Below are 18,638 nucleotides of genomic sequence, written 5' to 3' on the forward strand. Positions count from 1 at the left end.
TGTTTCTTCAAGGTCTTGTGAAGGAACTAGAACTACCGCAAATAGTCCGTCGTATTTGCAGACTACGGGAACGTTCAGTTTAGCTGACACGTCATCATCGGAGACAGATGTTGCATCAAACCTAATTCGAAGCAGTCAAGCTCATAGGTAGCTGAAAAGTTTGGTACTTTGTCACAGCAAGCTACAGTGCTAAAATGAGCATTTCTAAAAAAGTTTGTACATTTGATTAGCGACACGATTTGGGAAAAATTTGCAGGTAGATAGAGTGAATCGTTCACTGAGTTTAAATAACATAGTCTCCCGAAATGTCCCAATTAATTTGTATGGAAAGTTCCTTTTTTGTTACCGCAAATCCATAGTTTTGGTAACAAAACAGGAAATTTCCATACAAACCAATTGGGACATTTTGAGAGACTATGTTATTACGACTCAGTATCGTTCACTCTACATACCTGCAATTTTTTATCACAAATAGGAGTCGCAAATCAAATGTACAAACTTATTTAGAAATGCTCAAATAGTTTTTTTTCACACTTCTCCTTCAGAAAAGTAACTTTTCCTCCTACCGAGAGGGAGCAAAGTGCAATTTTTCTGTTCAAGGCTTTTCTAAGTGTTTTATTGCAAATACAATTTTTTTAAGTTAATAATTGGAAAGCCACGTCATTTTCTATACCATTTTGCTCCCTTGTGACACAAATAACTATTTCACACCTCTCCTTCAGAAAAGTAACTTTTCCTCCCTGACGAGAGGGAGCAAAGTGCAACTTTTCTGTTCAAGGCTTTTCTAAGTATTTTATTGCAAATGCAATTTTTTGAAGTTGATAATTGTAAAGCCACGCCATTTTTCTATGCTTATGCTTATGCTTCTTTAATAATATTAAGAATTTGTTATTTTCAAGTTTCTTAATGCTCGGTGTGAAAAGTTGTATGAGCCACTTGGGAGCAAAAATATTTTCATCTTGGGCGTTAACACTTGAATCCCTCATTACGCTCAGGATTCTACTTTAGAATCCCTCGCTGCGCTCAGGATTCTATTGTAGAATCCAGAATGTAGCGAAGGATTCTAAGGGTGATTATCTCAGCGAGAAAATTTGGCGGCAGAGCTGATAATTATGGTGTGGACTAATTGTTTTAGAGGTTTATTTTTTTTTCTAAAAAGAAAACAAATTTTTATCTTAAGCCAAATTGCAAAGTTTTATAAAAGTCATTAATGTTTATTAAAAAAAATGTTTTTCATTGAAATCATAATTTTGGTGTGGCGTCCAGTATCCGTTGTTCTTGATGAATGTCTATGATAGAACCATAACATCCATTTATTTAACTAAAAATGCATTGTATTTTATTCTTCATTAGTTCAAGTATCTTATAAGAATATATAAATAAATATTAGTACATGAATTTATACTCAAAACTAGGCACTAAAATTTGTCCATGTGAAATTGGCAATTTTGGTGGTAAATATTGAAGATGTTTTTGTGGTCGAACGAAACGCAATAAGACCAACAAACGTGTGTTAACCTGTGCGTTTAGTTCCGCTCCTGCACTGAGCGATGACACACGTGCCATATCTTGCTGGATCTGTCCGCCAAGCACGTAAGTATCTAATTTTGGTGTGTTAAAATACTTTTTAATGCAATTTTGGTGGTGTATGTAACTAATGACTTAGCAATACTTGTTTTTGTATGAAGTATATGCGAGGCATGTTAAAAGTTTCCTTTTTAAAATATAAAGTTAAATTGGAAGTGAATGATACGGTTTTGTTTTTAATCATTTTTTTATGCACTTTTTCTAATTTTGGTGGATCAATTTTGGTGGTTTTGGTGGTAATTTGAAGCCCACCCACATAATTATAATTTCATTTTTAAGCCTTTTACATTTAAAACTTTGCATTTACAACATTATTGACTCAATGCACTTATTTCAAGTAAAATATAAACACTTAGATACCTACTTTACAATAAAACTAAATTATCACTATTTGTAAAAAAACTTAATTTATTTTTTTAGAATGGCTAACCGCAAGAAAAAACAATCAAGAGAAGAAGTCCTCGAATAGAATAGTACATTGTGTCTTAAGGGCGATAAACAAGGAATTACGAACGAGAGTCTATTAGAAGCCCGAAGTCGAAGACTGAGCTTTAGTTAGTCGATGTTCGTAATTCTAGTACCGCCCGTGCGACATACAATGTTTTTCATCACATTTGCGAGTAAAATTGTATATTTGTAAAAGAAAAACAAATATTTTTTCAAAAATTGCCGATACCGCTGACTACGCTCTTGGCAGCGCCAGCCTCCGCGCCGCCCTCCCCCAGCCTGACCATGCGCACGACGTGCTTCTGCACGCCAGCACGACCAGCACGCCATGCAGTATCACACTCATTTATCGACCTTGGGCTTCATGACAAGAAAATTAGTACGGGCAATGACTCATTTACCGACCACGGGTTTCATGACTAGCACATTAAGGTCGAGGGTTTTATTTGGGGGGTTGCAACCATGGTAGCCTGCATGTTACGACACTGTTTAAGAGCAAGTGTGATGAAAATATAATTGCATTATCATCGACTTCGGGCTTCTAATAGACTCTCGTTCGTAATTCCTTATTTACCGCCCTTAAGACACAATGAACTATTTTGTTACTACGAGTTAAACATTGTATTTTCGTAGAGATTTTGGTACAATTAAAACGATTAATAAAACATTTATTTTCTTTTTATATCCAGCAGACAATTTGATCAAGAAAAATGTTTTTTTACCTTGAATTAGCACAAGTACATCTAATTTTGGTGTAGATGTGCAATTTTGGTGGCCAAAATATCTAATTTTGGTGGGTACAAGCAATTTTGGTGGTAATCAAATTACTAAAATCATAATATCTCCAAAACTACTATGTATAATGAAGGGCCATTACGACACAATATTTATTATGACTTGTAACGTATTGTTAATATATCATTTTGACTCGGACAACAAAAATAAAAAAAGCCACCAAAATTAGGTAAATTTCAAGCTTGTCGAAATTCACCCCTAAAGTAGAATCCTGAGCGTAATGAGGGATTCAAGTGTTAACGCACAAGATGAAAATAATTTTTCTCCCGAGTCGCTCATACAACTTTTCACACCGAGCATTAAGAAACTTGAAAGAAGTAAATTCTAAATATTATTAAAGAACAACCAGCATAGAAAATGGCGTGGCTTTACAATTATCAACTTCAAAAAATTGCATTTGCAATAAAATACTTAGAAAAGCCTTGAACAGAAAAGTTCCACTTTGCTCCCTCTCGTCAGGGAGGAAAAGTTACTTTTCTGAAGGAGAGGTGTGAAAATAACTATACATGTCCTCAAATACTAAGAGTAAAAAGGGAATGTATTTACTTTGCTACTTTTTGAGCGCTCTTTGCCTGTAGGATCTACGGCTAACTAGTCTGGTTGACCGGGCAGTGGGTATAATTAATTTGTAATTTTCCCGCTGGTACAGTAAATTCATATCCCAATTATCATGCCAAATATTATGCATTATAAATCAAGTAACTATTTTGGAAACAATATATTTTTAGACACGAGTAATATTTACCTCGACGTTTCGGCAACATTACAGTCGCCGTGGTCACGGGTAGACTGAAGTGTGGGGTGACAAATAAAAATGACCAAGTGCGGGTAGTTCGAAGGACTCGCGCTGCTAGGCAGACTTGACACCCCACACTTCAGTCTACTCGTGACCACGGCCACTGTAATGTTGCCGAAACATCGAGGTAAATATTACTCGTGTGTGTTAGCGTGATAAGTCCTGTGCGTGGTATTTTGATTAATTCCAGTTTCTTTTAATTATTTTGTTGCTCTATTCCTCTCATCTGTCCGAGCACGCGAGCAGGCTGCAATTACCAGGCCCATCACTGCCGTTCCGCCTGTGACAGTTGCAGTTCTACCATACAATCTTTTCTTTGGGGTAAGTAAAATGCAGTATGTCGCATTAGACAGCGTTTGAGAATAATTATCAGGATCAGGGGGTCAGGTCTGCTAGTGAACAACGTCGGCATTAGATTCAGCTAATACTTTGAGAACAAAAAAAAGGTATAAACTGTGATACAAGTTAAATATTCCCGCTGTCCAGTCAATCAACAATATCTAAATGTGGTTCAAGAATAAAAATAATTATTATAATGTATGTAATAAAGTTTATTATTTATTGAAAGAACAACTCCATTATTTACATCACTGGTCATATAGCACATATGCCTCATGGACGTACCAGTAAAGCCACGCATCAAGGGTCAAGGAACCTGGTAACACCGAAACCACTCAATTATTCAAGTATTTATTTCGATGCAATCGAACCAATCAAAAATATCACATACTATTACACGTCTTTCTAGGTCAGAATAAAAGTATGTGAAACACATTTTTGAAGCATTATATTATACTACACCTCGTTGTTCCGGGGGTCAATAGTTTGAGCGGCCCATTTAGTGAACGGCATGTCATCGTCTACTAAAAGTACAATTTATATGATATTGGAAAAATTGGAATGGTAGGTGTCCGTTATCTCACTCCATATCTCGGTAATGCTGTATACGGCATCCTATAACGCCATAGCCCACTCCATGTGAATTACTGTTCGGATCTGACAACTGTAGAGGCCTGTCCGCTAGCACATCCTTATAGTGTATTAGGGGATAGACCTCCAAAATTCTGCTCATCTCATCTATATTAGATATGTTGGCTGTGGTCCCATGCCTTTCAAATGACCGGGTCCAGATGGGTTCGTGATCGAAAATCTGAACCAGCTATTACAATAATAAGTAAAGACCTTTATTTCGGACAATATGGCCCAGATTTCATTCAAAACATTTCAGTCAGGCATATTGAGTGATTTTGAAAATTGACAAATTTGAAATTTGGGACACTAGATTGGGTGAAAATTAATGTACAGCCAATAAGACAGTTTTGACCAACCTAACTTCTATACTTACTTAGTGCCTATAATGTAATGCAAACTCAAAATCAAACATTATTATGATGCCACTATAATGAAAGCAGTGACGCGAAAGATACAATTTGTAAGCGGAGATCTTATAAAACTAGCTAATAGCCGCGTGCACCTACCATGCAATAGTCCTAAATACAAAAGTCAAGGTACCAGAAGCTTAAAATATATAATTTGTAATAATAGTTACACATATTTAAAAAAAGTAAGCTCACAATAAAAATTATCAATATATGAGCTTATACAATTCTTCTGATTTTGGTTCTTGATTCTGGGTATCTGTATGCGAGATTGTCATTTTACACGAGTTTCCTTTTCTTCTGTAAGGCAACCTGACAGTTCAGTAGCAATGACACTCGAAAAAGAACGCCATACTACCTACTACAGTTATCGCGGCCGGCTCAGTCAAGAATGTCTCTAAAGCTAGACATGAGCAAAGTCTAAACATGAGTGATATTATTATCGATATGGATAGTCAATATTTAGTCATCCTGTGACATAGAGCATAACACCAACTCGTTTGTTAAAAAAATTGAACATATAATAATTCTACTATTTTTCTACTACAATGTTTATGTTTCACGCAGAAGAAGATTAAAACTATCGCGAAAAGACTTGTGCTAGCACGTTACTAGTGACAAAATAATAAATTAGTTTCGAAATAAGATGTCAAGTAAATATCGATCTATGCGATCTCCAGGGTGAGAAATTATTTATTTCGCAGGAACATACACAGGTACATGTCATGTTTGTTCTGCCCCAATCATCATCATCGTTTTCAGCATCATCACCATCTACATTATTATCATCTTCTACATCATCATCTACATAATTTACATCTTCATCATCGTCATCATCATCAATATCATCATATACATCATATACATGTCTGCATTATCATCATTATCATCATCTACTTCATCTATATAATCATCTACATAATTTACATCAACTATATCATCATAATGATCACAATCAACCATCTTCATCATCATCATCATATAAATCGTCGTCATCGACATCCTAACCATCATGAAATGAAATAAAATGAAATTATTTAATCCGCAGGAACTTACACAGGTGTTACAAATATTACACATGTCAGAAGAAATATTACATAGGTACATGTCATGTTTGTTCTGCCCAATCATCATCATCGTTTTCAGCATCATCATCATCATCATCTACATAATTTACATCATCATCATCGTCATCATCATCAATATCATCATATACATATCTGCATCATCATCATTATCATTATCTACGTCGTCTATATTATCATCTATATTATTTACATCATCTACATCATCATAATAATCACAATCAACCGTCATCATCATCAGCATCATCATCAAAATCATCATCAACAACCATCATCATTATCATCATCATCATCACCATCATCATCAAAATCATCATTATAGAATCATCATCATCATCGTCACCATCAACGACCATCATCATCACTAACAATCATCATCATCACCGTCACCATCAACGACCATCATCGTCACCATCACTAACAATCATCATCCTCGTCATCATCATCATCGTCATCATTTTTGAGAAAAGCACTATACAAGCTTTATGGCTTACTTACTGGTCTTTGCAGTAATGTACTATTTCAATGACTGTGTCATAAAATTATACAATTTGTTTGCGTTGAAATAGAAGTTTGATTTTTATCACTACTTTAAAGGGTAGCAAGCAAGGTATTTGATAAAGGTAACGAGAAATTGCCGCTGATACCTCACCGCGTTCCTGAAAAAATACCATTAGTGATCTCCCAACTTATCGTTTACTTGTTTTCTGAGTCTTATTTCAGTTCAAACACGAAGTGATAGAGACTAGGTCATAAAGTGTAAACTTATTTGATTGAATCATATTAATAACTTCAACGTTTTCCTTTGCCACTCCGCAAACACAAGTGCAAGACAACTGTGTTTGTGCGACACATGTGTGTGTGTCATGCAGAAATCCTCCCTACTACACTTTCATAAAAAGTCAAATTACATATGGTAAAGGCCTAACAAATAAACATTAATATCGTAAGATATTTAGATATTTTGGTTGTTTTTGTTCTGTGAATATTTAATCGTCACTTAGAACACCAGAACACACATACATACAGAGCAGCAAATTCACGAGCTGCATGAGAGTCATGTAACACCATCAAATAATTTACCTACATACATAAACACAATTTAAAATCCTTCAATTATTGGTCGTTCGTTTTCTGTTATAAATAGAAGACTATTTTTTTAGTACTATAAAACCGTCCAATTTTGCCCTTCATATTTATTTTGCCCGCGGAGTTAAATATAAGCTGTAACAAAAAGGCCTTAGCAGGATAAAAAAGGTCAAGTTCGAGTCGGACTCGTACATACGAAGGGTTCCGTACGTACAATGTTTTAAAACAGTTCACTTATAAGTTTTAGCAACGCCTAGTAACCAAAAAACGCTGGGAAAAAACACGTTTCTTGTATGACAACTCCATTTATTTTTTAATTTTACTTATTAGTATTTGTTGTTATAGAGGCCACAGTAATACCTACATAATCTGTCAACATTTCAAGTGTCTAGTACACACAAACATGTATGCCTAAATGGGGTAGGCAAAGCACACGAAACGTTACAGCTTCGGAGCCACTTTTAGCAATTTTACGTTTTAAGTTTGACAAAAACGGTACAATAGTGACAGGTTGCTAGCCTGTGGCCTACGGTCCTCAGTCGCCTCTTACGACATCCACGGAAGAAATGGAGAGGTCTAATTCTAACCCGACATCACACGGGTAGCTATTACAGTTCAAGAGATAAAGCCCTGTGACAGACGGATGGACAGACAGACAGACAGCAGAGTCTCAGCAATAGGGTCCCGTTGGCACCCTTTGGGTACGGAACCCTAAAAAGGAGAAGTAACTCCCGTCAGGAATAAAGAAATATTCCAATATCGAGGGAAAAGAAAAGATTTATTCGTGACAACAGGGAAAAAAATATACAAAAATGATTTAGAAATGTGCATGTCACAAAGTGGTCACAAATCAGTCAATTTTGTTTTATTTCAGATGTTTTAAAAAATTACAACTTGGGCAAAGTTATATCAAAGGTCAAAGTTGTACGGTTTTATAGTACTTTATATATATGTACCCCTATTATCTCATCATCTGAAATTACTATAGTTTCATTCAACAAATGAAAACTACATACCTGTTGGTATTCTTGTTTTTAGAAGCTCCACTAAAATTTCCACCCACGGAACGCTAAAAGAAAGATGCCTACGAAGACTTTATTTCGTTGTGTACATCATATTTATTTAGAACAAACTTTTTAACACAGCGTTAATAAATAAATCTAATCAGTCGGATATTCCTAAATTTCTTGCATATCAACATTAAACGTTTCTTCTTTTCTTCACCTTGAATATTGCATGACAGCACCAAGGCTACTTCAGCAATATAATAATTCCAGGCAAAGTTATATGCAGTTAGTTATCATTGAATCTGAAAGGAATTGTGCATTAATAAATACAGAAATAGTATTAGCAGACAGACTATAAGATACCTAGGTGACCGATGCCTTTTAGTTACAGACATATAAGATACCTAGGTGACCGATGCCTTTTAGTTACAGCATAAGGACGTAAATCAGACTATCAGTAGGTAAATTCCCTAATGTACATACTGTTGCACGCAACTCTGTCCGCGTATAATTCGTTTATAGCTAATGTGATTAAAAAAACTACCCTATGTTTTTCTACGGGACTCAAACTATCTGTATCTCAAATTTCATCCTAATCAGTTCAACGATTTAGACGTGAAAAGGTAATAAAGAAATAAACAAACAGACTAACAAACTTTCGCATTTATAATATGAGTGGGATTATTGTCTTATTTTAAGTCATCATCATCATCATCATCATCATCGGCCTATCTTAGCCCACTACTGGACATAGAGGCGTCTCCAATTGCACGCCACTGAGCACGATCCTCGGCCACTCTCATCCAGTTACTGTCAGCTACCCAGTGAAGATCATCGCTCCACCTAGTCTGAGGGCGTCCCACGCCACGCTAGGCTTTTACTCGTTTACCCTAGCAGTTACCGGTTCTTCGGCTGATATGGCCGGCCCACTGCCACTTCAGTTTGCTTCAGTTTTAAGTAATCCTATAGAAATAGACGGACGGACAGCGTAATATCAAATTATCTGAATTAAGTCTTTGTGACAAAGTTTCTCCATGTCTTTCATTGAATAAAGTAAGAATTCGGCAGCGATGACATACGACCATCATCATCATCATCATCATCATCATCATCAGCATCATCATCGTCATTAAAATCGGTTAGTGAACAATACTTATCTTTTTCAAAATATCCTGATATTGAATTTAGATTTTTGCTATTCCTTTCTGCCTGCATGTCAAATTTACAGAGATTAGTGATATAGAGGTAGAGTTGTAAAATTTAACATTGAATTCCATGATACCTACCCTGGGTATTAAAAATAAACTGGCCAAGTGCAAGTCGGTTTCGCGCACGAGGTGTTCCGTACCATTATCTATACAACATTAGACATTAACAAAAAAAACGGCCAGAAAAACAAGTTTGTTGTATAGAAGCCCTCCTTAAATATTTGTTTTATTTTAATTTAATTATTTATTTTTAAAGTAATTACACAGCTAAATATTCTGTGAATAATTAATAAATTGCCGTTATTAACATCATGCAAAAAACGGCAAAACAATCACGTTTGTTGTATGGGAGCCGCCCTTAAATATTTATTTTATTCTGGTTTGAGTATTTGTTGCTATAGCGGCCACAGTAATACATAATCTGTAAAAATTTCAAGTGTCTAACTATTACAACTCAAGAGATAGAGCCCTGTGACAGACGGACGGACAGACAGACAGACAGACAGCGGAGTCTTAGCAATAGGGTTCCGTTGGCACTTTTTAGGTACGGAATCCTAAAACTAAATAATAGTTACGAACCAGTAGAATTTTATGTAGGTATTTTTTCCTTATCTTAAATTTCAGCTTTTTAGGATAAAAGGTTTGGTGTGTGCGTTGGTAAACAATCATTAAAAAAATAGGACTAAGATGTAGTGTTCACTTCGAAACACAGACACACAGACAGACGGACAGACATATGGACAGATCAACAGACGGACGGACGGATGAGCCGACGGAAAGACATGTACGCATAAAATTAACAACTTGTGTCACTCCTAACAAAGACTTATTTTCCTTGCCTTCGCCTTGTTGCATAGCGTGCGAAAGAAATGCCCATACATACGCTCCAAAACCATAACCCCTGCCGTTTCTCACACTTATAAATAAAATAATAAATCTTGAATCACTTCATAATAGAGTACATACTATACATACTCGTACATATGCAGACAGACGGTGGGAAGCGACTTACTTCTATGGAGTGAAAATGTTCACGACGCTACTAAGAGTTAGGGAAATTTGGTATGTTTTCGTAGTAGGTTGCTGCAGACCACAAGTTTGGTACACACGATAAGCCATACTTTGGCCACCCAGTAGGAATGAAATTCTTACAGCCCTGCCTCTGGTGTTCTTGTAACAAATATTAATGTTTCTGACAAAAATGATAAAATTAACATACCCGTGTATCCAATTTTTTCATCATCAAATCGTACATACATAAATAGTTTAAGAGTTGCACTCTTGCTAATTTCCTCTCGTCCGCCAACTTTTTGACTTCTTGATTTGTGTTCAAACCATAATTATTCAAACATAATTGCTTTTGAATATCAATCTCATTGACTTGACGTTGTGACAAAAATGTATTATAATGACGTTTAAATTTTACTTATCTAGCCAGTTATAATAATAAAAAAGGTACGAAAACTACTTCGATTGTGAAAACCTTTTTATTCACCGAGCCTAGATTTAGCGGCCGTAAAAATGCCGTGATATGTAGGAATTTATTTGAGCCTCACTGTAAAACTTGATATTCATACATACACATGCAATGTATGTTGAATGTAGACCTTATTTTTTAACTAATTAGTTTAGTGATTACACCTAGCACCTTTTATTGTGAGAATAAATATGCTTTATATAAATTAGTGGCGCTACTGTCTACGTAAGAGTAAATAACTAATATCTGTTCAGAATTTGTAAGTTGAATTTAAACCACTTGTCCTAGATCGAAGCACCGCATTATAATGTATGTAAAGTATGCAATGTTATAATTTTTGCCGAGGACTGGGTCTTTTACTTAAATAATTATTATTTTAAATGACAATTTTAAAAGTAACTTACCTATTTTTGTCTTACTTACAGTTTGCCTCCTTGCATTAATCAGAAATAATAGTTTAGGCGTTTCAACTTCCGAAAATAACAGATTTAAAAACAAAAAAAGTAGATACTAGACTCAGAAACTTGAACTTGATCTCTCAGTGATCTCATGCTTTCTTCATTTAGTTGTCGTATTATCTGAGCCAAAGGTGATGGTCACGTGACCACACGAAATAGTCGATACCTATTTACAATAGTTTGATTTTGTGACATTGACTCACGCACCCATATAAGATGTCACTACATGCTCGCTGCGAACACTGTCAGTTGTACTCATACAATGGTAAAATGCATCAAAATTTACTGCATCACGCTGCACTTTTGATGCAATAAAGTTACTTTTTTTTGGATTTTGCTTGAAGAGCATATCCATAATTTACTATTCTCAAAAAAATCCTCTAAGAAAACATGTCCGTGGAAGCTATGCGGGGTGTCCGTAGGTTTGTATGGAAGAGCAACCCCCTTAATACAAACGATTGGTCTTCTTTCAATCTGACATGATCTGGCAACGAATTAAAAAGCCTCATAGACATGTAGTAGGTACGCATTTTACCAATGTTCGGTTTTGGTAGCGCCAGTTCATCCCTTCCCCGACCTCTGGAGTTGTAAGCCTGGGGACTTGTTTGGAAGAACTTAGAGTGTCTTTTCACAAATATACCTGTATACCTTCTCTTATGTACAAGCATGGCAACGCAGCTCTTTAAACAATGGTTTACAAAATGTAGATATGTATAGCTCGCAAAGTACTATGACTACCATTGAATTAAATCATCTAAACACAATATAAATGAATTTACAAAACGTATAACAAAATTTTCGTAAATATAATTACACACTTACTTACAGTACTTACTGTACAGCAGGGTTTCTCAAACTTATGGCTCCACGTACCCCTGTTAAAAGTTTCTAGACGACAGCGAGTCTGAGGAGTTCTGAGGTAACAAACATTAAAAAAAAAACATACAACCGAATTGATAACCTCCTCTTTTTTTTGAAGTCAGATCAAAATACAAAAAGACTCCAAAAACCAATCTTAATCATCTTGCCAGTCTTGCAGCCACCATCACGTAAACCTTGTCGCGAACCCCCTACTGTCGAATAGCGAACCCCTAGGGGTTCGCGTACCCCACTTTGAGAAACCCTGCTGTACAGGACGAACTAAGGGTTGCGGTAGAAAAGGTTATTAGGAGCATACACCACAAGTGCTACAGGAAATGAATATCATCGAAGACTAAATTTGTGTATCCAGAACGAGGGGGGTCATTTCAAACAACTGATCAGTTAAATTATTTATTAATAGTCTTTCTCTTTTCAATATGCGTTAGGTAAAAAAAAAAACAAGTTTAGATGCGTGTTCTTCATATTGACGTTAAATAAAATTAATATTATATTCTATTTGTTCTAAGATGATTCAAATGACAGATGCCAAACTGACGGAACTAGAGTCCCTCTTACTTTTACGCAAACTATCGATACTTTTGCATGTACATAGTGATAAAAGTGGCAATAACATTATTTGTTGGTTTACGCTACGTACGGTAGGTACCATCAGCCAAATAAGTGGTCTATCAATTTTTAAACAAGTTCCTATCAAATGAATATGTCGCTAAAGTCGAACTTTCAAGTTGACAGACACGTCTATTGGCATTATTGTTTCATGACATGCAAACGATTATCAACCTTAGGGTGGTAGACCACATATTTGGCTGATAGTACGTTACGCTATCGAACTGAAAGTCTTATTTGAATTTTAAAATATTATTTATTCAACACTTGGAGTGTCACTTTCCGACTCTGATGAACAATCTTGCACATTAATAATAAATTCGTTTATTTTACCGCTTTTATTTTTACCGATAACCCTCACCTAAGGTAAGGGGGTAAGGGCGTTCAATAAAGCAAGTAAGTAAGTTAATATAACACAGTGCCCACGCAGTAACTTAACAGTTTGTTAGCAAATTTGAGTTCAAATATTTGAACACTCAGCAGTTTTATGATTTAATTTAAAAAAAAAAGTAAAAAATTAGTTACCGCCTCACAAAGTTACATAACCATCATGTGTCATTTGAATCATCTTAGAACAAATAAAGTAGTTTTCACTTTTTTTCAAACACCAAACGATAGTGGGAGTAACGGTAGGTACGAACGTTGATTTAAGATGTTCGTAGTAGTCCCCCAATACCTAGAACTTCATGAAATAGAATCCTTTGTTAAATTAACGACCTTTTTCCATTTGGGACACGGGCTAATAAATTCGACTGTCGTACTAATGGCACGTAAAACGCGAGACGTCCGCCGTATAAACCTAATGCCTCTGCCAGCTGGATTTGCATCCAATAAACCAAGTGTCACTATTCATCTATCTAGTCATTCGAATAAGAGTCACTATTTCGAAATTTTATAACCTAACCAACGTAGAGATATGGAGAGAGCTATGCTTGGAGTTTCGTTGCGCGATAGAATCCGGAATACAGTTCGTGGAAGAAGTCACCGACATAGCTGTAAAAAGATGCAAGTTGAAGTGGCAATGGGCGGGCCACATCGCTCGAAGCACAGATAACCATTGGGGGAGAAAAGGCCTCGAGTGGCGACCACGAACCGGAAGACGAAGCATGTAGGCCTCCCACCAGGTGGACTGGCGACATTGTGAGAGTTGCGGGCAACCGGTGGATGCAAATGGCGAGTTACCATGTGGCGTTCTAAGGAGGCCTTTTTTCAGCAGTGGACGTCTTCCAGCTGATAATAATGATGATCATGATGAAGATAGTATGGAACTACTATGGAGTTAAGGTATAGACGATTATTAGGTCCACTCCTGCTGGCACCCGACTAACCGCGGCACCACTTCAAACAGATATAGAAAAATATTTTCATGTTTTCATTAAACTAAACATTTATTTCTTAGACTTTTGATAAATGGATACGTCTAGGGACGCAAGAAGAGCTTTACGTAAGAAATATTATAATGTGTATTATACGTACCTACAAGAAATTCCTTTACCCTAAAATCAACGTCAATTTTGAGTTATATGTAAGGCTAAAAACACATCAAAGGCACTTATTTCCACCGACAAATCTTGCGACAGCCAGCCTTATTGTTTTTATTCTGATGTACGAACTGACATAAATGGCAAAGCACACTGGATCAACTGTACGCAGTACTACCTAAAATAATAAATAATATCTACGCGTTTCCCACACGAGCTCACAAACATTTCATAGAGCCCGTCCATACCTCAGGCAGGCCTTATAGTATTAAATATAATGACCCGGATAACTCACGTCTTAAATCAGCAGCAGCAGCCGCTCAGTCGCGTTGCTCCGAAGACGAAGGGCTACGGATTAGCCCGAAACATGTCGAGCTAAACTCGATTTAAGACGTGAGTTATCCGGGTCATTATATTTAATATGAGTGAATCTCACGGTAGTTTCAGGCCTTATAGTCTCATATTCAAAATTTGAACTTCGCATCGTGCCGTCGCGCTCACGCTAATAGTATTTAATCTGTACCCTTAGTGTAAGTTTTCGGTTACAAAATACGTCCCGATCGCGATCGCGTTAAAATCTCAATTTGTATGGAAACACGCACATCGCAAACGTTCCGCTAGAGGCGCTGTTGACTTAAACGCGAACGCGATCGAGGCGTATATTGTAACCGAAAACTTGCACTAAGGGCACTGTGCTCTTAGCGTAAGTTTTCGGTTACAAAATACGTCTCGATCGCGTTCGCGTTAAAATCTCAATTTGTATGGAAACACGCACATCGCAAACGTTCCGCTAGAGGCGCTGTTGACTTAAACGCGAACGCGATCGAGGCGTAAGTATATTGTAACCGAAAACTTGCACTAAGGGCACTGTGCTCTTAGCGTAAGTTTTCGGTTACAAAATACGTCTCGATCGCGTTCGCGTTAAAATCTCAATTTGTATGGAAACACGCACATCGCAAACGTTCCGCTAGAGGCGCTGTTCGTGTTTCCATACAAATTGAGATTTTAACGCGAACGCGATCGAGACGTATTTTTTAACCGAAAACTTACACTAAGGGCACTCAGCTAGACGAAACGATACAAACTTCTACGAGTATATTCTGTCGCGGGGATGCCGAAAGCCCAATAATGTTCGATCAAGCGCAGGAAATAAATGACTATGTTGTCAATAACATTCCCTTTTTACCATATACTTTTTACGTTCCAATGAGTTCCCAAATTAAATTATGCCTTGCTAACCATCAAAGTTAAAATATCTTTATTCAATAGGCTATAACAGGGCGTTAATTCGAGCGTTTCAAACGCCTCATTTATCTGGTCACATTTTTTACGAATTGGCTGTAGATTTTGACGTCGTTTTTAGGGTTGCGGAGCCAAAATGGCAATAACGGAACCCTTATAGTTTCGCCATGACTGTCTGTCTGTCTGTCCGTCCGCGGCTTTGCTCAGGGACTATCCATGCTAGAAAGCTGTAATTTTGCACGGATATATATGTAAGTATGCCAACAAAATAGTGAATTAAAAATTGAAAAAAAAATTTTTAGGGTAAACGTAAAGGGGGGGTGATTTTTTTTCTCATCCAACCCTTTAGTGTGGGGTATCGTTGGATAGGTCTTTTAAAAAACCATTAAAATCTAGCGCCCCCCCCCTCTAAAATCTAAAGCGGTGGGTGGAAAAATTTGATAAAATTCAGGGTGGTAGTAAGTATATCAAACTTTCAAGGAAAACTACAACGGCTAAGTTTGCTTGAAAATTCTTAGTAGTTTATGAGTAAATAGCAGCCTAAGGTATAAAATATACCTAATCCTGTAAGATTCCGTAAATCCTTAGAAAAATATTACTTATTTTTTTTGTAATGGCTACGGAACCCTATTTTGGGCGTGTCCCACACGCTCTAGGCCGGTTTTACGATTATTTGTTAGAATACCTGTGTTCTTACCAAATAACTAAAAAACTGTATCAGACTATTCGGCCATTATTACAGAATAGTGTCCACAATAATGAGACGGTTGGAGCGCTCTAATCGCCCAACAAGCACTTATGAATGTCAAAAAAAATCTACCACCGGATCGGAAAAATCCGAAGAATCCGGCAAGAAACTCAACGAGATACCATCAGCCAAATATGTGGTCTACCACCTTAAAGTTGATAATCGTTTGCATGCTGCATGTCATAAAACAATAATGCCAATAGACGTGTCTGGCAACTTGAAAGTTCGACTTTAGCGGCATATTCATTTGATAGGAACTTGTTTAAAAATTGATAGACCACTTATTTGGCTGGTGGTACCTATATACTTTTTTTTAAACAGATTTACAATTATTAAATGATATCTTTGACGGCCAGATGGCCTAGTGGTTTGAGAACCTGACTACGAAGCTTGAGGTCCCGGGTTCGATTCCCGTGTCGGGGCAGATATTTGTATGAAAATTACGAATTTTTGTTCTCGGGTCTTGGGTGTTTAATATGTATTTAAGTATGTATCTATATCTATATAATTTTATTTATCCGTTGCTTAGTACCCATAACACAAGCTTTGCTAAGCTTACTTTGGGACTAGGTCAATTGGTGTGAATTGTCCCGTGATATTTATATTTATTTATTTATACCTACATCACAAGTATTTAACACAACTTCATTAGTAGATTCGCTATTTGAAGTAATGGATCGCCAATGCGGATCGAAATTATTTACAAATATTCTTGTTCATGATATAATCATTAATTTTATAACATAAAAGATATCCTACATACCTACCCTAAAACGACTTTGCGTGTACCTGCAGGGCTACTACGAAATTCGAAAATCGAAGTTCGTATCGTACCGTCCCTCTCACTCTCGTATTAAATGATATAAGCGTCGGTGGGACAGTAGAATACGATTTTCGAATTTCGTAGTAGCCCTGCAGCACATATGCGTAGGTATATGGTCTAGTGCCCACCCGAGGATGTTGGGCTACCGATTAAAAATTCTATACCTAAGACCTACTGATATTTTCACACAAAAATCCAGGCCAGCCCACCCCATGAAAAATAACCCTAGATACGCCAATGTAGGTACCTGCAATCGATTTCATTCTTTCTTCAGTAAATCGAAGTTCAGAAAGAATATTTTCGGACATATTCGAATGAAGACGGGGGATAATGTTCTAACCCTAAACCTGGGATATTATTCGAATTTCTGACTCTCTGCATAAAACAGGATCGTAAAAAATAATTGGGGATACTTATGGGATATAGCTAGTGCTTGTACTGTAGGTACTAAAATCAATAGGTCCTAAGTACCTACTATATGTATCTAAGAGTAAAATTGACAATCTGTCCGAGCTACTTACGTCTTTGGGAATTTCTATAAAAAAATAGTGCGTTCTGTTATAGTGATCTTCTGCCAAAGAAAAAAGCATTTCCAATTTTCCATAAAATTATCATTTATCCGTTTCGTGACGAGCCATAAGTATAAATAATTTGTTTGAAAAGTGACAACACTGACGCTAAAACATGTAGGTACCTAAAAACACTGATTTGTAAAGAGTACCTACCTACTCATAAATTCTGTTTGAAAAATATAAGATTAGGAGAATAAAGTGCTTCCCTAAAAGCTTGGCATATTATTATCTTGTATGTAACTTGTACGATGAGGACATAGTTATGGTACATTTCACGCCGACGTTTGACCGTATCCTCTACTGCTGCCACCTTTGGCGATTCCGTAAACTACCGGTTAGCCACGTAACATTTTGAGGCGCGATTCAGCGATGAATTTGCTGATGCTCCGATTGTCAGAGTCAAACTACAGAACCTAGAACATTGTTAACGATGTGTACAATGCGTGCGATACGAAAACTGGATGGTTATTTAAAGGTCATCAAGTATTAATGGTACTAACAGCAAGCGTCTGCCACTTGGCCTGGCGCAATTCCTCCCGTATGAACATCATCTCAGGCCGCAGGTCCTGGTGTGCCAATGGGTCCATGATGATTTGCAGACGAGGGTCGATATTCGCTAGCTGCTGGTCGCTGTTGTAAGAAAGTTTGGAAGATAAACGTTAGTACTTCAGGAAATTGATTTTGGTTAAGTACAGTATATTTAATGAATTGCTATGATACTGACAATCGCGCTCCGACATCAGCTTCAAGTGCTCCCGCCTCCTCTAAGTCGACGGGCGCTGCGTCCTCATCGTTTTCTCCCTCCCCTGACATTGCTTTGTTATAATTAAAATTACTTTAGAAATTAAGCAAATGTGCGCAACGAAATGGCACAACAAATTTCAAATGTCAGTGAATACCAATAAATATTTTGTTTTTGTTTTGAAATATTCAGAACGCTGTTATTTTAAAAAAAG

General features: G+C 36.7%; 1 protein-coding gene across 1 annotated transcript in view; it reads right to left on the bottom strand.

The window, feature by feature from the left end:
• The window catches only part of LOC141439931 (uncharacterized), a 33,023-nt gene extending 14,406 nt beyond the window's left edge, over positions 1 to 18,617 (bottom strand). Inside the window, exons 1-2 of the mRNA XM_074104395.1 lie at positions 18,407 to 18,617; positions 18,183 to 18,312 (exon numbers count right to left, since the gene is read on the bottom strand). Coding sequence (XP_073960496.1) covers positions 18,183 to 18,312; positions 18,407 to 18,495 — 219 coding nt within the window. The 5' untranslated portion in view covers positions 18,496 to 18,617. The remainder of the gene's footprint in view (positions 1 to 18,182; positions 18,313 to 18,406) is intronic.
• Between the last annotated feature and the right edge of the window lie 21 nt (positions 18,618 to 18,638).

The sequence above is a fragment of the Choristoneura fumiferana genome, chromosome 21, assembly GCF_025370935.1.
Source record: "Choristoneura fumiferana chromosome 21, NRCan_CFum_1, whole genome shotgun sequence".
NCBI lineage: Eukaryota > Metazoa > Arthropoda > Insecta > Lepidoptera > Tortricidae > Choristoneura > Choristoneura fumiferana.